The sequence below is a fragment of the Protopterus annectens genome, chromosome 10.part0 (assembly GCF_019279795.1).
Source record: "Protopterus annectens isolate FY-2018-M chromosome 10.part0, PAN1.0, whole genome shotgun sequence".
Lineage (NCBI taxonomy): Eukaryota > Metazoa > Chordata > Ceratodontiformes > Protopteridae > Protopterus > Protopterus annectens.
Window position 1 is genome coordinate 1,223,974,985 of NC_056744.1, and position 21,937 is coordinate 1,223,996,921.

General features: G+C 40.6%; 1 protein-coding gene across 1 annotated transcript in view; it reads right to left on the reverse strand.

Moving 5' to 3' along the window:
* ORC1 (origin recognition complex subunit 1) overlaps window positions 1-21,937 on the reverse strand; it is a 967,334-nt gene that overhangs the window by 325,722 nt on the left and 619,675 nt on the right. The window contains exon 13 of the mRNA XM_044086852.1: window positions 9,091-9,210. Within this exon, the coding sequence (XP_043942787.1) occupies window positions 9,091-9,210 (120 nt within the window). The remainder of the gene's footprint in view (window positions 1-9,090; window positions 9,211-21,937) is intronic.

Below are 21,937 nucleotides of genomic sequence, written 5' to 3' on the forward strand. Positions count from 1 at the left end.
TTTACAGATGACAGAAATTCTAGCTGGCTAGGCTGGCCGCCTTCACCTATCTTCTGGATATACTGATTAAGATTTGCCTCAGCGGTCAAATATGACTGATACAGGGACCACTCATGAGGACTCAGGATAGATCTGCAGAGCTTGTCGGCTAAGACATTAGAACTGCCGGGAATATGCATTGCAAGAAGAAAATGCCTGGAAGACATTGTCAATTCCCACACTCTCATGGCCTCTTGGCACAGTGGATAAGATAGTTTCTCCCCCTGCCTGCTGATGTACCAGACCACCACCTTGTTGTCTGAACTGCAATGGTCCCGAGAAGGAAACTGTTTTGGAAGGCCCGCAACGCAAGGAGGACTGCTCTCATCTCCAGGACATTGATGTGAAATTTGGTCTTTAAAAGGGGGGAGGGCACATGCTTTGGACACTCCTTCCCGATAATGCCCCCCCATAGTCACCACAGGTTGGGGTAGGGGAAGATATAAGGGTCTGCCTAGGAGGAGTTCCTGAGCTTGAAGCTACCAAGCAAGGTGATGCCTGCAGACCTGATGAGTCCTGATGGTCATGGACATTGGATGAAGGTGGGCCAACCACTGAACCACAAGGGTCCATTGTAGAACTCACATGTGAAATCTGGCAAGGGGGACTAACTGTATCGCCGCCACCACAAAACCTACGTCTTGCAAGATTAAGCAGACTGAGGGACGTTCCAGATCCAGAAGAAAACGGACCCGATCCCGAATCATCTTGACTCTGCATGGGGGAAGTGTTGCAGTCTGACACTGTGTCTAGGAGGACACTGACAAACTCCAGACTGACACAGGACAAGATGAGATTTGGGCAGGCTGACTAATGCCTACGTCCTGAAAGAGACCAAGTGTGTAATCCATGGCCAGAATGAGTTAATGCCTTGTGGGTGCCATGAGGAGCCAATCGTCCAAGTACGGGAAGACCTGGGAACCTTGCAGCCATAGATGAGCTGCCACCACCACCATACACTTGAACACCTGGGGGGGGGGGGTGAGACCAAAGGGCAGGGCTCTGAACGGATACCGATTGGCCCCCAGCCGGAAGCGCAGGTATCTCCTGGAGAGTCTATTTTGATGTGATAGTACACGTCCTTGAGATCCACTGAGCACATCCAATTGCCCTTGTGCAGAACAGGCAGAATGGACTGAACAGTGACCATCCAAAACTTTGACTTCTTGACCAACAGATTTAACACACTGAAGTCCAGAATAGGATGCAGGTCCCTGGTCTTTTTGGCACTAAAAAGAAGAAAGAGTAAGGTCTGGACCCAGGTTCTGTTGGGATCTCCTGGATAACTCTTTTTTAAGGAGATCTCAGACCTCTAGAAGGGCCAACTCCCTTTGACGGGGTCCAACATCAGAGAAAGACTTTTGAGTTGGAGGGGACTGAAAAAAAGGGGTATGAAGTAACCCCTGGACACGATGTTTAACACACACTGGTCTGAGGTAATACTTGTCCATGCTAGTAGTTGAAGGGACGGATGACTCCAGACTGCTTCCAGGACAGGACAGCCGGGGAGCACTTCAGGAGCGCTGAGGGGGCTTCTCTGAGAAGGCTTCCCAGGAGTCCTGATTCTGAGGACCCCCCTCCTTTGCCTCTGGGGCAGCATCTGCTATCAAACCCCTTTCCCTGGCTGGAGGAAGAGGATTTCTGAGGAGCATCCTGGAAGGAAGACGGAGACCTGTGGAACCATAATTTCTTACCACACCTCTAATTCTTGAAAAAAGATCATTGGGGAGTACAGAGCTTCATCCCGACCACAGAAGGTGTCTTTCCTTCCTGCTTGCTACAGGTCAAAGTTTCCTTAATGGAAGGGCCAAACAAAGTAGACCCGTCAAAAGGGGTATGGCTAAAAGATGCCCTGATGTTATCTGCAAACCCGCAAAGACAAAGCCAGGCATGAGGTCTACTGGTAATGCCAGTGCCCGCTACTTGAGAGGTGACCTCCACCACATTGGAGATCAACCTCATCGAAGCATTAGCTAAGGAAGTGAGAGTGGAAAACTTCAGAGACCAAATGAAGACTCTCTGGAGGCAACAACTCAAAGGGAAGTGAAAAGTTCGGATACAAAATTCCTTTGCAGCCTAGTAAAATGTGTCATATAACTGGTTGTTCTCAGTCCGAACATAGCTGAGGCAAACACGCACTTCCCAAAACAGTCAAATCGCCCATGACTCCCTGTTTTGGAGATGGGCAGTACAGCTCTGTTCAGCGAGCTCCTTTTTCGTACCTGCAGCCACCACAATGGCATCAACGGGAATGTCTTGTCTTTAGGAGGAAATAAGAACTTATCAGCTCTTTTGGGAACTGGTTCTACTGTGTCCGGCTCCTTCTACACCCCACTGGAAATGAGCTGGATGAGCTCATTGGCAGGGAGAGAACCCAGGTAGAAGATGGGCCTTCCCGAACACCTTCAGAAACACTGATTCCTCTGAAGATGGGGTGGGGGAAGACCAACTCCCTCGCTCTTTCAGGATCTCAAGGATGTCTCTGAAAGACACCTCCTCAGATGGAAGCCTGGGGGACCAGACTCCTTCCTCGAAATCCATGTCTTTTTTAATTTCTCCAAGTTTTTTGGGTTTCTAATACCATGATGGAAATGGACCCCAATCCTAAGTCAAAGTACTTTTAAAGTTCATGAAATTAGTATTGTTTCACTCTTTGATGTTAGCCAAAAGTGCTCTTCGCAGCACCCGCAATGTGCCCAGTAATGACTCCTGCAATTCGTATGGTGTTACATGAATTGGCAACGTATCTAAATACAACTGTAAATTCTTTTTTATAAGGCCAGTTGCTCCTACTAATATTGGAACTGCTTGGGTATCTTTCTTCCACATGGCTCTTGTTTCTGCCTGCAGATCGAGGTATTTTATGATTTTGTGTCTCTCTGCAAGTAAGACACTGTAGTCACTAGGTGTGGCGATTTCAATGATCAATGCTACTTTTGTCTTCTATTCTTGGACCACTATATCCGGTTTTCTAGCATCTATCTTTTGGACTGTTGGTACTGGGTGATCCCATGTGATGTAAACTTCATCATTTTCTATGATTCTCTGTGGCTCATGTTTCCAGTGCTTTTCAGCCACTTCGATACCACAATGTTTGCACAATCTCCAGTGTAACAATCGTGCCACATTATTATGCCTTTCAGTATACAGTCTCTCTGCCATAAGAGAGTCGCAACCAGCAATAAGGTGTGTGACTGTTTCCAATTCGGTTCCACAAAACCTACACATCTGTTTCTCCCACATGTTCAATAAACTTTGTAAACCAACGTGTATGTAAAGCCCACTATCTTGGGCTGCCAATATTAACCTTTCATTTCTTGATGTAAATTACCTCTCCTTAACCATTCCTGTGCTCGTTCTCGACTAACATGAGGCTCTTCCAGAAGTTTTCTATACTTGCAACTACATTTATGTTTTTTTCCACATTTCTTGCCTTCTCATCTGATCCTTCTTCACCTTATATTCTTTCTTTTGTTTTTTAGCACATTCAGTTGCTGCCTAATTTTTATCCACTTCTGGTTTGCGTTCCATTCCTGCTTGACGTCGATATGCTTCTGCTAAATTAAGCAGAGATGTCATCTTATATTTAATCTCATGTTTCAAAATTTTCACCACATTTGGATCTTGTGAGGTCAGTAGATGGGTGGAGTCCCACAATTGCAGATCTATACATGTAATCAATTTCAAGGAGACCCATCCCTCCTTCAGAACGGGGAATATATAAATCTTGGTATACACTGATTTTTATAAATCATTTGGTGAGCATGAAGCATCCTTCTTGTTTTAATATCCAATCTATCCAACACTTTTTGGGGCCAGTCAGTCACTCCAAAACTATAAGTTAGGACAGGAAGAGCAAATTGATTTATACCTTGGATCTTGTTCCTAGGTGTCGATGCTGTTTTCAGGATTAATTTAAGTCTTCTAAAGTACTCCTTACTAAGCTTTATTTGCATTTGTTCATGTTTTATTGCTGATCCTTCATCAATTCCTAAGTATTTATACACCCCCTCTTGCTCAAGTTCTTTTATATCACATTCTGGCCTCAAACTGTTTTCCTGGTGCTGCAATTTTCCTTTTTTAAGGGTTGCTTTTGCACATTTGTCAAGATCAAATGACATTCCAATATCATCTGAAAAAGTTTTGACAACCTGCAGCTGTGCTTAAAATTCCTCATCTGATGAGCTATACAATTTTAAATCGACAAAGAGAAGATGAGAAGTCATTGTACTTTGCTGTTTTCTAGAATTCAAATTATAGCCATGACCTAAGCTATTAAGTAAACAGCTTAATGGATTAATGGCAAGGCAAAATAGCAATGGTGACAGGGAGTCACCCTGGAATATCCTCCTTTGGATTTTTATCCCTGGGATAATAATCTGTCCTTTATCATGGCTTAATTGCAAAGTGGTCTGCCACTGTTTCATGGTTACTGTAATGTAATCAATCAGTATAGGATGTACCTTATACATTTTTAAGCACTGTTTTATCCATGAATGTGGGATACTATCAAATGCTTTTTTTATAGTCAATCCATGCCATACTTAGATTCTTCCCTTTCTAACAGTTCTCCACTATAACTTTAACAATAAATGATCCTTTGTTCCATATGACTTTCTTTTATTGCCCTTTTGTTCTACTGCCATAACTGAGTTTTCTTTCTAAATGACTATAAAACTTTGTCGGCGTCAATCCCTGTGTAGAGTTTATACATCGGACGACAAGTTATGGGTCTATAATTTTTAGGGTAGCTTGCAGGTTCACTCTTAAGAGCATTGTTTTCCTGTTGTTAACCAGTACGGTGCCTGTTCGGGGTGTGCATATAAATAGTTCTTACTCATGGCTAGATCCTCATGTAAAGAAGTTAATACTTCAAGCCAAAAGTTAGGTACTGCATCTGGGTCTGGGGTTTTCCAATTAGAAGCTTTTCTCAACTTTGTTTCAATCTCTCTGGCTGTTATTTCAACCCATTTCATATCCTGTACCTTTAAACTTCTTATTCTTTTCTTTTACTTCTTCTATCCATTTAGCATCTTTATGTTCCACAGGATCTTCCTAGATACTTCTCCAAAATGTATCTATTTCCTCTGTTTTCGGCGGTCTATCAATTCCTTTTACCTTATTTCCCAATTTTCTATAAAACTTTTTTGGGTCATCAGTAAATTGCTTATTTTGTGCTTTTCCCTTATATTTATCTTCGTATTTTTGGAGTCTTTCCGCCTGTTTTGAAATTTTTAGTTCATCTCCAATAGTGCATAACAGATCCTGGTCTGTTCTAATACTGCACATTGGCTTTTATCACATCTATCTTTCTTGATATTTTTGTTGATCTGTTCCCTCTTCTATAATCTTCTAACAATGACACTTCTTGTCTTAGCTGCTTTATAGTTTTCTCTATTAGATATTTCCATGATGGTACTCGCTTTTGCCCCCTTTTTACCTCGCTACCCTATGTTCCCTGTGGTAGACTTTTATTAGTTATTAATTTAGCAGCACAGTAATATATTCTGTTTACTTCTGTTATAGCGCATGGATCTCTATGGACAGTCCTAATTACTGTGTTCATTTGTTTTATCAAGCTTCTGACTTTTGGGGTTTTATTAACCTTCTGCAGTCTATTTCTCTCATTGATCTTGATATATCTGTCTTTCTCTATTAAATCAAGCAACTCTCAACTCCTTTTCTTCCATACGGAGGGCACATCCCTTGTTTTCCATTTCCTGCGGGGATACTATAGAAAGTTCTAGAACATATTCTTGTGGCACATTCTCTTCAATTTCATCCTGTCTCATCTGTTGTTTTGGCATATGGAAACTCACTGGCCTATCACTCCTCAACATTGCATCAGAGTTTCCACAGTTTCCTGTTCCTTTCCTTAGTGTCTGGGTTCAAGTGAACTTTTATACTGGTTTCCTGTGGAAGGCTCCAAAATATCTTGATATGGCACTTGACCTGTTGCTTCCTGTTCCACTTGTTTCCCCTTAATTTGGATATCCATTGCTCTATCCTGCTGTGGTGCTTTCTGCATTTGATTTTCTACACTGAATCCTTCTCTTTGCAGCTGTTCCATTAGCTCAATTTTTATTTCTTTGAATTCTCCATTGCTACTCCCTCTTTCTCTACTTTTCCTCTTAGTCATCTAATTTTTTGTATTGTAAAGTTTTCCATATCTGGATTCCTTTGCCTATATTTTTCTTCAAATATCTTTGGTGCTGCTCTTTTTCTATTAGTTATTTTTGCTTACTCCTTTGCATAAATATTACACCATATTAAATTTCTTTTCCTTTCCCCGTCCATATTTCTTCTTCACATGTTTCCTGATCTTCTTGCTTTTCCTTATTCTGGGAACTCACTCCATCATGATGTGATGTAGTCTGTTCTAGGCCTTCTACATTAAATCCTTCACTTTGCAGGTACTCCATAACTTCAACTTCTATTTCTTTAACTTCTACTTTACTAATCGTCTTTTCTACATTAAATCTTTATGCTTTTAGTCTTATTGTGAAATTTTCCATATCTAGATGCCTTTGTCTGTATTTTTCTTCAAATATTTTTGAAACTGCCTTCTGTAGGTTAGTTAACTTGGCTTTCTCCTTTGCATAAATATTGCACAATATCAAATCTCTCTTTCCCAGGTCCATATTTCTTTTTTATATTTTTCAAATACCTCTAGGTTTTGTTGTTTATATTTTCTCACTTCCTCAGAGGCTTCTTTTTCCAAAGAGATCAAAACTTCTTGATCTATATACTGTTTTTCAAAAATATGTTATATTAATGAAAGCAAATTTTTATTTGAAGCTTGTGACAGTTTTTCCGGCGGAAATATTTTTCTTTCCTCTAATTTCTCTCTTAATCATTTTGTATATCTTGCGCCTGGAAATTATGGGCTTTTTACATAATAGTAACAATACATAATTTTTTTCTTATCCTCAATAGTCCACTCTGTCATCTTTATGGCTCTTGTTTGGCCAATCAATTTTTGTCATTTTTGTAGTTTTTGTGGATTACTACTTCCTTTTATAACAGGGAGCCCATCCATGTCTTCAGTGAGAGACTGTCAATGGGAGTCCAAGTGCCTCCTCTTGCACATCCTCTTCCAAGGAGGTTCCTCCATGGGGGGCTCTGGGGAGGACTTGAAAGAGGAAGGAACCTCAATAGGGGCAATGCCTGTCTGAAGGCACGCACGGGAAGGCTGAACCTGTTAGTATGATGAGGTCTCACTGCCCAATATCAAAAGGGGCTGAGGAGGATTCAGGGCAAAGGAAGAGGCTTCTGCCCATCCAGAGACAGCTTTTCCATGTGATAGAGAGGACTGATGGGCTGAACGAAGCCTCCCTCCTCCCACCAACCACAGCTGACTGGTATGGGGGGTGACCCAGACGCAGCATTGATGTCCCCAGACGATATCGGTCCCGAGTAGTCCAAGGCAGTCGCCCCCAGGGGCAGGGAGTGGTTTGAAAACCCCAGTCCCGTCCCCATTCCCCGGTGACCCCCACTGACCTCGCAGGGCCAAGGCGCTGCCAGTTCCCAAGGGCAAAGGAGCTGAACCCGACAGGGACCCAGACAGTGTGGGAAGGGATGCCTGACACCACTGGCCTCTTCTGAGGGATGCCCTGATCCTGGGAGACTGAACCCAAATGGGTCTGCTGGGGAGAGAGGAGTTCCATGACTGGCAAATATCCCCTGGGCACTTGGGCAGGGGATGGCAACAAGCTCAGTTTGATTTGGGGTTTGAGAAAGCTCATCATCCTATCCATATCTGAAGGGAGTAGACTCCTGGTAGAAAAGGAAGACAGCGAGGACTAGCCCGACCTAGCTGAAGGTCTACTGTCTCGGGAGGAAGACCTGCTGGGGAAGCCCTGGATCCGATCTCCTAGACCTGGAGGGGGGAACCTGCAACAACAATAATCAGGTCCAACAAAACTGTCGGATCCAAGGGCCTGCTTGGATCCGATGATGTAGAAGGTACAGCTGTCGAATCAGACAGGTAGGATCTACGGACAGTCTAGTTTGGCTCAGATCTGAGGACCTCTGAGGTCTTGGATCCAAGAGAAGAAGCCGTAGCTCTCAGAGCAGAACAGCCTGGATTCTAAAGCTAGGGATGCTGGTCTCGGCTCCTGGGAGCGGTGATCCGAAAGCCTTGGCTTTTTGGCGATAGAATCGTGAGAGGAAGAAAACTTCCTCTTGGGATCCAAGGTAGGCTTAGGAGACGACCCCGTAACCTGGGGACCCCCCTTTGGCCAGCCCTTTCAGGAGAAGTTAGTTTCTGTGATCTAGGGCAACCCTGGGGTTGAAGTCTGCACAAATGTCATACTCAACCTCCAAATGGGGCTCTCCTACGTAGTAAACACACTCCTCGTGCAAGTTGGAATGGGGCATTTTCCAACCGCATGGGAGCATCTTTTAAATCCAGTGGGTTTCTCAGACATCCCACTATCTCGTGCACAAACACATCACCACCTGCACACAGCAAAACAACAAAGGAGCGGGGGGAAGAGAAAAAGGGAGATAGGAAGGTTACTTAAGACTGGGAAAGCGAAGAGAGGGAACTCGGATAAGGACCTTAAAATTTAAGCTAAACTAAGTTAACGCACTACAGGGAGGGGAGGAAACTAACAGGCAGGTAGGAAGTAGAAAAGGAGGAAGAAACCCAAAAGAAAAGAAAAACTACTTGACTGAGTGAAAGCACGTCTTTTCACTAATCATGGCAAACGAGATCTGGAGGATTGTGGGTAGCTAAGGATCTTGGGTAGGGGGAGGACCTCGAGCTTAGAAGCAGTCTTATTACTGCCGGCTCAGATCCAATGTCGGAACCTAGACCCATCTGTGCATCAATAATGACATGGACAGAATCAGATCTAGCATTAGCACAGATAGCAGTTGCAGGAGTGCTGTTTTTAAAGGCTTTATCTCCCAAAGATCACTGCTGTGGGTTATTAAGCTGTGAACAGATCACAGATTTTGCAAGCTCATTCTACATGTTAGTAACTGAAAATTGCAAACTGCATGCATTACAGTATTTTTACTTCACAAAACAGTGCCAGAACATACCTTTCGTGAAACCAGCTGTATTGCATCATCCTCAAATGCTTTCAGCCTGTTCAACCGTGATGTGATGATCTGCTGCAGCTGCTTATAGGTGTAGGGCTGGAATGACATCCTGGTCAAACCCTGAAAGAGTAAATATCGATCAGTGGAATCACTTTTAGACAGTCTACAATGTCCACACTTAATGCACCCACAGAGCTTCCTTTGCTTATGTTAGGCAATCAAAATTTTCAGCTACATCGAAAATGGAATACTACAAAATTCTGTTTTGGTGGAAGTGCTTTATTCAATAAGTATCCGATACTTTAAAAGGAGATCAAATACAAAAGTTAGATATGCAAGATAAGCAAGGTAAACAAGAATCCACAGTGCATGCTAGAAGATATTGTGCTGTCCCATACCCTGTAATTTGCAGAGCAAAGGATCCTGAACAAATAAATTCCCCACTCTGTGGGTTTGACATTCACTGCAAATATAATGCAACTGTGTGTTTCTTAAACAAGAACTTCAAGAAAAAAAAAATGAAAAACAGACCACAGATACAAAAAAAACACCCATTTTAGTTACTCAGGAAAAAAAAAAGATCTCTGAAATATAATCAAAGGAAGACTAATAATCCAATGAAACAAATGCAAGACAGCTATAAGTGTAAATATTCTAACTTTACAGGTGCTACTTAGGACAGCAAGCCCAAACAAAACTATACCTAAAAACAGGTGGCCTAGAGGCAGACAACACAAACTGTGCTCTGATGAGTATAAATAAATCAACCCTGGTGGTACAAATCAGATGACTACATAATTTCCACAAAGAGTTTGTTCTGAAATGAATCAACAGGAAAGATTTTCTCAGATGAAATCCAATATTTGATGTCACATAAGGCTGTTACAGCACACATGATGGAATAAGTTTTTTACAAGCCAAAAAAATCTGAATTATACAAGCTTAAGTGCAGCCTGTTTTGTGACCTAAACTATGCCATACAGAATAAGATGCTTAGCTGGTTATCACAAAGGATTGTCCCAAAGTTTGTGAAGTGTCCTCATTCTCGCTAAGCAGGCAGAAGTGTGATGTGTCAAGCTCCTCCTTCTTTTCCCTGGTCACATGACTGCAAGTAAACAGAATGTTCCTTTCATACACACTGCACTTTTGGACATTCTTAAAGAATGATCCTTGGTCAAGTCATGACAAATCTCGCTATCAGCTCGAACTGCATTCTTTCACAATCCTTAGTGTATCAGAAAAAGATATACAATTTAGTTGCATATTCAGAGACGCTCAGAATCACAGAATGATCCCATGTCAACCGGATTACTAATTACAGTTTGAAAACTACAACACTCATTAGAAAAGTCAGATGTGCATTATATAATCAAATAAAAATTATACTTTGTTGATCAATATCTAATACATTCTGATCCACATTTCCTTGACAGAATTTAACATTCATCTGCCATAGTTCACAGCTCAACAGACTGATTCACCTATAGCAGCTGCTTTTGTGTCAGTTTGCAAATGCACATAATGTATGGAGATGAAAGGTACTCCAGTGAACACAACTATGCTTCTGCACTCCATTTCACTGACCGACAATGCAGATGTGCCAAAAGTAAGAAGGAAATATGTTCTTACAGTATTAGATACTCTGTAAGAGGACCCTTCATGTTGAAGCAATAATTGTGATGTCCTCCCTTTCTCAACTGGGCTGACTTCTGAAAGTCTTGCACTTAGGGAAATGTCTGCCATCTGCCTGTATGTGCCAGACTGGAAGTGTGTGCCTAGTCCCTGCACCTACCATTGCTAGCACAATTCTGAAAAACAGTAAAGGAAACCTATACTGCACAAGGATATACAGACATGTATATGTGTGTGACCTACAAGATGGCTTCAGTAGAAAACACTGCATGAAAGGGATGTACAGATATGGGGAATACAGGACAGTCAGTAAGACTTGAGGACAGTCCCCCTCTCATTTGAAATGATATGGTAAGAATATAACCAATAAAATGGACATCTTGTGAAGAATCTCAAGCGGCATTACCCTATCCACTGCTGACAGGTATAGCTGGAAGACGGCTAAAAGGGAAGGACTGAACCGAAAAACATGAAAGTGCAAAAGTAGGCATGATTTCTAGAGACATGGTCCAATCAAAGGTGTGAACCAACTTTCAAGTGATGGTGGCACAACTGCCCACACTGGAGACACTATTTGAAGCATGCATCAGAAGCAGAAATGTCCCTGATGGAGCAGCCTTTAACTTGCAGCATTTTCCAGTAGGTGGCTGACGGCAAAAGTCAATGCAGTTAGCATTACTCTTGGACAAGGATTACTTGGCAATCGTTAGCCACTCTCCCAGAGAAAAGGTGGCAAATAACTGTTTAGTGTTCCTCAAACTCATCCACTTGGCTTCAGGTATAACCATGCTGCTGAGCACATCCAGGGTGTGAAGTTCTCTCTCTCCCCTCTAGTTTATGCACCTGCTGATTAAATAGGGTGATGAATGGACTTATTTTAAGAATTCTGATGCCACTTTTTGGAGGAAAGTGACGCATGTTCTTTTGGTATCAGCTGATTTGAGAGGGAACCCTCCTTGATGGGTCCTATCGTTGGGTTCATAGGTCTTATGATTGAGTGGAATCCCAAGCACCAAATGTGAAAGACACTAGAAGAGCATGCCAAGAGAACTCGGAAGTCAAAGTCCTACAGTACAGTTTAGCCAGAAGAGGTCAATTTTACATAATCATAGTCAAGACAGCACTTGGAGGGCTGGACCACCACACACCAATAGGTATAGTACCAATGTCTACAACATGGCATCCTGAAGCCATTGCTGGAGGAAGCTATTCCTAAAGAATATAAGGCCTTTTCCACACCTGAGGGTAGCGGGTGAAGTCATCAAATGATGAAAAGAACATAACAGTCAATCTATTGAGAAGTAGATATTTGATAAATACAAACCCCTCCCTTCTTGAGAAAGTAAGATGGACCACACATCCCTCCAAGTAAACCAGAGTAAATGCTTTAGGGGAACAAATGAGTAGGCAGTGCACTTCCCACATATTAAAATGACCCCTCCCTCGCTCCCTTAATTTCTCTCCTCAAAGAAATGGATAGAAAAATGGACTGACTCAAGGATTAAAAAAAAAAAAAAAAAAATCACCACAGCCTTTTTAGCTGAAGTGTGAAAGAGGTGGGGGGGACTCAAGTCCATAGAGGAGTAAAAGAAATTTTCTACACCCGTGGGCCTGAAGCTGTACCATTCGTTTTACACAGGTGGAACTACTAGAGAGCTAAAAAGTACAAGCATGAACTTCATCTGAACCTGCAGGTGACAATCTATCCAATATAAAGGAGTCCTTCGAAGGAGATTATTTTTATTTTATATTTGTTGACCAGGCTAGTCTAACTGGATATATGTCAATTTTCAGTAGAGGCCCAGGGAGAAGACAGATAAAAACAGACTAGATTTTTTTTTTTATTACAAAAAAAAAAAACTAGACATAAATGCTATTTCTACACATTACACACAGATATTTACAAAAAGTTAGAGCAAGATATTTACTTGTACTAGTAACTAAAAAGTATCCCATCTCTGGGTTAAATGCTTTCATATTGCACTACAGGACCTAAGTTTAGTGGAGAGAGTAGAGTTAGAAAATATATTAGTAGCAGTAATGATAGGTTAGTCAGGGTTACAAGTGCAAAGCCAGTGTGTATTAAGGACAATTTTGAGTTTATGTTTGAAGAGTGATGAGGTAAGGAAGGGAAGTGCACTAGGTAGAAGGTTCCAGTTTTTCCCAGTTGTGTTAGAGAACAGTGAGTCCCCTGCCATGCGGTTAGGCTTGTTAATGTTAACTAGAAGTCTGTTGGATGAACGCAAGGCATTAAGATTTTTATAAGGAGATGAGGTCTAAAAGTATTGGAGTACTGTTAGGCTGGTAAAGGATCTTATGGGCAATAGTAAGTTGGCTGAATTGAAGCTGATTTTGTAGTTCAAGACATCCAAGTTGTTTGAGGTTATGACAATGGTGGGTTCTGAAGGGTTTACCAGTAACAAATCTTGCAATGTAGTTATAGGAGGTAGCTAGTTTGAGGAAATTATGTTTTGATAGGTTGGTATACATCGGTGAGGCATAGAGAAGAGTAGAGATTAGATGGAAGTGGGCAATGGTAACTCTTGCTATTGGTGTAAGGACTGTTTTTTGACTCTATACAGGGAGCCCATTTTTCTGTTAATTGATTTTATAGTGTTGTTAATGTGGGTATCAAAGTTAAGGTCATCTATTGTGATCCCTAGGAGATTTGTGGTAGAGTCACAGGCTATGAGGGTGCCATTATTAGAGATGATTGAGAAATCTATAGGTGTGGACCTACGAGTAGGAGTAAAGAGCAGGATCTTTGTTCTTTTGGGATTCAAAAGGAGGCAGCGTTTCAAGAACCATGTCTCAACTATGTTAAATACTTTCTGGGTTTGGGATTGTAGTTCAGAAGCAGATTTAGCTGTGCAGATTAAAGTAGAGTCATCTGCATATTGTATACATGTTGCATTGGGAATAGCTTAGTAGAGATCATTAATGAAGAATGAAAATAAGAGAGGACCTAGAATGGAGCCCTGGGGGACACCCAATGTGACAGGCAGGTGGGATAATAGATTATTCTCCCAGAGCACTGCCTGTTGCTCAGGTAGGACGTGAACCATTTTACGGATAGAGAATCAAGGGAAAGTGATTTGAGAAGATAGATAAGCAATGTATTGTTTACCATATCAAAAGCCTTTGAAAGATCAATAAATAGAGCTGAAGACAGTACATTGTTGTTGCGGTTTCTATTAATGGTGTCAGTAAAGGATAAGAGGGCAGTAGTGGTACTATGGAATGGCCTAAAGGCATGTTGGCTTTTAGCTAGTATGTTGTTGACAGGTGGCCTATTAACTGATGATGAATACATTTTCCATCATTTTTGCTAAGGGGGATAGAAGGGCTATGGGCTGATACTTAGAATATTCATTTGAGTTGCCACCTTTGTGTAGGGGGATAATTTGTGAGATTTTCCAGATGGCAGGGATGGATCCTTCCTTAATGGTTCTATTTATCAGGATTGATATTGGATAAGCTACAGCTTTAGCCGCTTTTTGCAGATATTCAGCTGGGATGTGGTCAGCGGAGGGGGTACAAGGCTTAAGTTTTGCTAGGAGTTTGAAAATGAAGTTAGTAGAGATGGGTTGTAGTTGTAAGATAGGAAGAGTACTAGTCATGGGGGTAGGAAGGCTGGCGGTATCAGGGGATAGCTGACTGGCTAGAGATTGGATGGCTTCTGTGAAGGAGTTAAAGTCATTAGTAGTTTGGATGGGAGTCTCATGATTAGCTCCTAAAGGGGGGGGGGGGGTTTGTGTACTGGAGTGTCCTGGGTGTAGGAGTCTATTGATACTTGTCCAGAATCTTTGGGGGTTATATGTTGGTGTGTTTGCTGTATTTGACAGTAAAAGTTTTTTTTTATCTAGGAGTATGAATTTTTTAGTTGCGTTTCTTATTTGTCTAAATATTTGTTGATCAGATGTGCTTTTAGTAGTTCGCCACCTAGTCCAGGCTTTATTTCAAAGTAGGATTTTTTGCTTGGTATCTTTCGTGAGCCATGGGGCTGGTTTTGGCCTAATTCTAATTTTACATTTGGGTGCATGCAGGTCTAGGATAGTTAAAAATTTTGAGTTAAAGTAGAGGACAGCTTCTTCCAATGGGAGGGTTTTTAGACAAGTCCAATCACAGGCACTAAGTTCACTCTGGAATAGTTCTTGGTTAAAATGCTTAGGGTTTTTAGACAAGTCCAATCACAGGCACTAAGTTCACTCTGGAATAGTTCTTGGTTAAAATGCTTGTTGGAACGTATAGTCCTACATGATGTTGGGTGTAATATCTGTTTTTTGCCTGATTATATAGGTCGAGTGGTCACTTACATCATTAGGGAAGCTACCTACTTTGTACATTTGGTGGTGATTATTAAGTATCCAATCTAAGGTGCTCTCTTTTTGGTTTGGTTTGTTAATTCTAGTTGGGGAGGTGATAGCGTGAGAGAAACCATGAAGGTTAATATGAGAAGTGGGATGTTCAGTTTTGATGGCCTTCCAGTCAATATTGACATCGCCTAGGATTATAGTTTCTTGTGAGAAGATTGCAGAGACCCAGCTAAGAATATCCTCTAAGGAGTTAATGTTATTTCCGGGAGGTAGATACACAAGATATTTATGGATTTACTAGGATTAAGCTGAATCTTGGAAATAAGGACTTCTGCATTATTGTCCTCAGGTGGGTTATAAGGTGAGGTGGTAACCTGTAGTCCATCTTTGTAAAGAATTGCTACTCCCCCTCCTTTTCTCCCTATACAGTCATGTCTCAATATGTTATATCCTGGTGGGATAATTTCTTTGTCTTGAGTTTGTGGTTTTAACCAAGTCTCTGTCAAGCATAGAATGTCAAAATAGTACATGTCTAAGAGAGAATGGAGATGGGGAATTTTATTATTGACACTTTGGATATTGAGTTGTGCTATTAGGAGTGAGTTGGGAAGTTTATTAGGGCTCAGTGTGGTAGAGGGATAGTTTGTAAGCAGATCAGTAGGTAGGGCATTGGCTGGGCCTGGGTTAGGATGGATATCAAAGCTTTCGGGTAAAACCCTTCTTCAATACTAACACATACAGAACAATCTGAAGTGATTTAAATACAGGTCAGAAATCACATGACTAGCAGTCCCAAAATCATGTGACAACACACAACACAATTTAAAATACTAAATACAAAGAATTATATATAAAAATATATAAAAAAAAACATTCAGCATCACAATCTAGTACGTTGTATTTTAACAAGCACAGGTTTCAAACTAACCATACTATTCAGACCTGGTGGGTGGTCTGACTCAAACTCCTTAAGCTCAAGTAAATTGTTATTATCCCCACCCCTAAGAGTTAGGATGTACAGCATCTATAACCCTAAAACAAAATTTGTGCTCAGTACCAAATTTAGCTATGTGTTTATACAATGCATTTCTATCACAAACCCTTCTAATCTCTGATTTATGTTCAGTAATACGTTCCTTTAACTTTCTAGTAGTCTTCCCTTCATAGAAAGAGGGACATTTACAGCAGGTTGCCAGATAGACCACAGAAGATGTGGTACATGTAGCAAATGCATGAAATTTATACATTTTACCACTAACAGGATGCTTAAATTCATTACTATTCTCACCAATAATGTCAGAATAGCAGACACAATTCATACACCTAAAGGTTGCCAAATTTAGCGGACACAATCAAATCAGGGGGTCTAGTAAAGTCCTTAAAACACAATCTACTCCTTAGGGTCCTCATATTTCTATAAGCAAAGAGTGGTCTATCGCCCAGAAAATTCCTAACTTCAGCCAAGGCCATCAAAATAACCCAATTTTTTTGTATAATCTGCTTAACATAGGGAGTCTTAGTACTATATGAAGTAATATACCTAACCACTGGATTCTGACGATTGGGAGTAGTAACATCACGTTCACCTTCTACAAAAGTAGGTTTTAGGATAGTCTCTCTGTCAACCATAACCTTAGTTTTCAGATCCAATAATAAATTTGGATCATATCCGCTACCCTTGAAATCTTCTGCCATCTCATCAAGCTGCATATTGAAAACCATACCATCAGTGTTCAATCTGCTTACTCTACTAAACTGGGATGTCACAATCCCTTTAAAGACATGTGGGGCATGCATACTACTATAATGAATGTATCTACCGGAGCACACATCCTTTCTATGAACACTAGTATGGATGCGTCCTTCAATAAGCCATATCTTAACATCTAAGAATATAATTGTACTATCAGAAACATCCATCTTAAATTTCAAAAAATTCATGGTTGTATTTAGATAATATACAAACTTATCAAGTAAAGTACCCTTCCAGATCAATTGTCAACGAAATGCTGATAAAAACACACATTATTAATATAAGGATTCTTATCACCACATATAAAAGCTTTCTCCCATTGATGTAGAACTAAATTAGCATAAGTGTTGGCTACTGATGTACCCATAGCCACACCAGTAAGCTGTAAATACAACAGCTCATTAAACAAAAACATATTATTATTCAGTACTACATCTAAAAGTGAGCATAAAGTCTCAATATATTTAACATTAAGGGACGGTTTCAAAATCAAAAATTCTCTAATGGATTCAACCCCAAATTCATTAGGTATTACAGTAAATAAAGATGCAATGTCTAATGTTACAAAATAATATTCTCATTGTCTTAAAGGACCATTCAGACCCTTGTACCAAAGGCGTAACTTACAGAGCAAATCTGAAGTGTCACGTAATACAGTAGGGACAATTAAGCAAAAAAGGATGCAGCTGCTTCTGCAGGTATACAGAAATCGGCTCAGTAATCCAACCCCCACCTGATACAATAGGTCTCATCGGTGGTTCTAACATAGATTTGTGAATCTTAGGGAGGCCATAAAGACAAGGGATAACAGGACACGGCACAGTGAAAAAATGAAACAAATCAAGACTAATGTTCACCACTGAATTGTAAATCATAAATAACCATATTCACATAACTAACACATTTTTTAACATCCATAGGTGTAACAAGTTTAAAAGCATTAACATAATCAAGTAAATCAGAAACTAAACAAATATATTTAGATCGGTCCATAAGAACCACTGCACCACCTTTATCCACTTGTTTAATAACTATTTCATTGTTTGTTTGCAAGCTTTTTAACGCTTTATATTCTTCATATGTTAAATTAAATGACCTTATTTTTAAATAGTCACAATACAAACGTCTCAAATCAATCTCACAGACATGAAATGCTGTTAAAACAGGCACACTAACAGGTACAAATGTACTGCGTCGCTTACAAGAATTTTCAGAAGAGGCAGAATCACCAAATAAAAGCTTTAAATTAACGTTCCTAACGAACTGTTTAAGGTCTGTAAGCGCAGTTATTAAATCATCACTGACTGTAGGAATAAAATTAAGTCCCTTATATAAAAGAGAATAGTGGGCATCCTGTAAATCAAACGTTGAAAGATTCAATGTACCTTTCTTTATTTTCGGCTTATCTTGCCATGCCCTAATGGGCTCTCGTTTTTCTGCTTAGCCGAGGCTATCGGCTGTCCTACAGATGATTTCCTAGGAGAAGATCGCTCCAGTACTGTTTCGGGTTGGTCCAAATGTAACCGTTTTTGTGTAAAATTAAGAGTAAGCTGTTGAGATCTTTTGACAGCATTCAAATGCATGATAGAATCACCATCTTGCTTATCCTTTTCCTCAATTTGCGAGCAAACAAGCAGGATTTGATTGTGTCCGCTAAATTTGGCACCTTTAGGTGTACGAATTGTGTCTGCTGTTCTGACATTATTGATGAGAATAGTAATGAATTTAAGCATCCTGTTAGTGGTAAAATGTATAAATTTCATGCATTTGCTACATGTACCACATCTTTTGTGGTCTATCTGGCAACCTGCTCTAAATGTCCCTCTTTCTATGTAGGGAAGATTACTAGAAAGTTAAAGGAACGTATTACTGAACATAAATCAGAGATTAGAAGGGCTTGTGATAGAAATGCATTGTATAAACACACAGCTAAATTTGGTACTGAGCACAAATTGTGTTTTAGGGTTATAGATGCTGTACGTCTAACTCTTAGGGGTGGGGATAATAACAATTTACTTGAGCTTAAGGAGTACGAGTGGATTCTTAGGTTTGAGTCAGACCACCCACCGGGTCTGAATAGTATGGTTAGTTTGAAACCTGTGCTTGTTAAAATACAATGTTCTAGATTGTGTTGCTGAATTTTTTTTATATATTTTATATATACTTCTTTTTATATATAATTCTTTGTATTTAGTATTTTAAATTGTGTTGTGTGTTGTCACATGATTTTGGGACTGCTAGTCATGTGATTTCTGACCTGCATTTAAATCACTTCAGATTGTTCTGTATGTATTAGGATGGATATCACCATTTTGTAAGGACTGTTTTTTTTTTTAGAATGTGCAATGTGTAATGTAGATAAGTTAATAGAAACTGAGCTTTTTTGGTTGATGGATTATAGTATTTGATGTGGGACAGTCTGTGGAACGTTGCAAGTAGGTAACTAGGTGCAGATATGTTGTGGGGGATAGTGAGGGTTCGTGAAGCTGTTTGTATAGGTGGGTAGTGAAAATGAGTAATATAGGTGTTCGGAGGAGGTTAAGTGGTAGGCTGAGGTTATAACAGATACAAGTGTGGTAGTGAGTAGTAGTTTAGTTAGTGTGGAGGTAGTTGTAGTAGGCATGTTGAATACAATTGGTTGAGGGTACTAGAGATAGGGAGGAAAGGCATAAGTTAGAACAGACTAGGACAGAGGGACATGACAAGGAGATAAGACACTAAGTAGTGATAGCTGTAATTGATCAAGTGGAGAAATAAGGGTGTGGTGTTAACTATCTAGGATGGTGCAACTATCTGATACATTAGATGGAGTGAGGAGGGTGTGGCTGAGTAGTTTAAGTGTAGGATCCCTGGGGGGGTGGGAATTGGGGGTAGGGTAGGGTAACAGAGTGAACCTGCAGGGAGAATGGAGCAGAAAGAGACAAGAGAAGGAATAAACTCAAGAGAAACCATCAACAAAATGCTGATTTTAAAGGTAATTCTATGTTTGGGTAAGTCTATATATGGGCAAGTATAAAGATAAAGGAAAGTAGTGGGAGAGATGCTAGGGTAAGAGGAATGCTACTAGTAGTGGTAAAAGCTAATGTGGGCAATAGTATCAGCAAGATAGGAACAGAGTATAATGTGAATTTACTACGAGCCACAGAGGTAGGTTTATGATGGTTGGCCTGGGTAAGGATGCCACCTAGTGGACAGAACTATCATTACAAGAGTATTTTAATATGGGTGTAATCTGGTCAGAGAATCAAGGAAGGAGAAAAAACAGTTAAGAAGCTTATACTAGCAGCTAGAGAGGTATACTGGTTGTAGGGTAAAGAGGGAGTAAAGGCTGCTGGCTGTCCTGGCTGGGGAGCACTCTTTACACCTCCATAAAATAATAGTAGCAAACTAAACTTTACTGCCAGGTGTAAGATGACACACATTCTTTCTTCCTTTATTGAAGGATTCAGGAATAAAAGGCAAACAGATGATGCAGCAGGAAGGTTTGGAGAGGGTCCTTAGTCGATACGCAGGATGATTCTAAAATTTTAGTGCAGTCTAAGCAAGTTGGGTAGCAAATTAAGCAGCCAGGACGCTAGGGTCAGGATAGCACAGCAGCTTGGAGCAAGTCCAGAAGAATAAAAAGTTAGAAAGCAGCACTCCTAAAGGAGCTGATTGATCAGCCAGAGCAGAGTCTCTATGCTGTCCTGCAACAGGAGCAATTGGCAGGAAAATGGACCAGGAGTCATTGTGACAAAAGCAAAGGCTCAAAGATATAGACAGCCAAAATATGAAGTACAGCCATAACTAAACAGAGCATCACTGGATACTATTTGGTCCAAAATGAGAACTACTTGCACTTAAAATCAGAGTTGAAAGATACTCAATTATTCCAAACCCCAAGCAGCAGGCTGGAAGGGTCAGGCGAACCAAGTACTGGGCCAGGTCTTGAAGAGTAGTTAAGGAGGCATATGCCTGGCTTACAGTGCATTTTTCCTTGTACTGCCAATAGCCTGCAATCCCAAATTTATACCACCGCTAAGGGGAGCAGAAAATTAATCTAACTTTCTATGAACTCTGCAATGAAACGATGTGGGTGAATATAAAAAAAGGTATAGGAAGTCGTAGGTCAACAGAAGGAATAACATGATCACCTCAAATCACCCTTTAACCAGGACAGGAAACAGCCATGAATCTTTGATGGCAGAAGAGCTGTCCTCCAGGAGTACCCAAGTGTCACAGCCTTAGATTAGACATGGTCTTTGAAGCTGCAATTCCAGAAGTTGTCTGAATGACCATCGGCATGTTCTCATCCACGCACACAAGTGTTGAGATAATGTAAGCCCAAGGGGTCTACTTCATACGACTGAAATTTCATTTGACTTTAATTTCATTTGACCAAGACCATAATACTGAATTTTCAAAATACAGAAAACTCATCTGACTGGATCTCATTATACTGAATTGTAAGCCATAAACATGATGCGAGTTTCCCCATCTTCTGTGAGTTGCTTGTGATGAAAAGAATTACTGCAACTTATAGTGCTGGTTGTCAGAATACCAATAGTCAATGTAGAAAGTAGTGTTTCTAAATGTGGGTATGTCTGTTACAATTTTATGGGAAGTATCTCATGTAATATGGCAGACGTTTTGTGTGTTGCCAGCAGTAGTGGCAGCGTGTACACTACTGTAAGGTAAGTAAGAGGTATATGCCCCTTTTCCCCACTGTAGTGCAATCCCAGAGTTAGTACATATAGTTGGGGGGGGGGCACAACCCCCCCATTGGGGGGTGTGGGGGGCTAAGCCCTCCACCTAATTTGGTTTTATATCGTCCAGTTTCTGTTAACAGGGTACATGAGTAGTTTTTAAGTTCTGGAAAGTTAGTCATTGGTGTTGTAAGTGTGCATGTGTCTGATTTACAAGTTAGTATTTTGAACTTTAGCATCGCAAGGTTTCAGTATTATGGGTTTCTGTCAAGTGAGTTTTCAGTATTTTGAAAATTAGGTATTTTGGTCCAGGTCAAACGAAAGTCAGTCAAATGAAATTTCAGTCATGTGAAGTAGACCCAAGCCCAAGACATAAGCAAGATGCCACATGAGGAACCTTTCTAACAGCAAATTGTTTAGCAGTCTCCCCCTTACTTCCACCCTGATAATTACACTTCCTA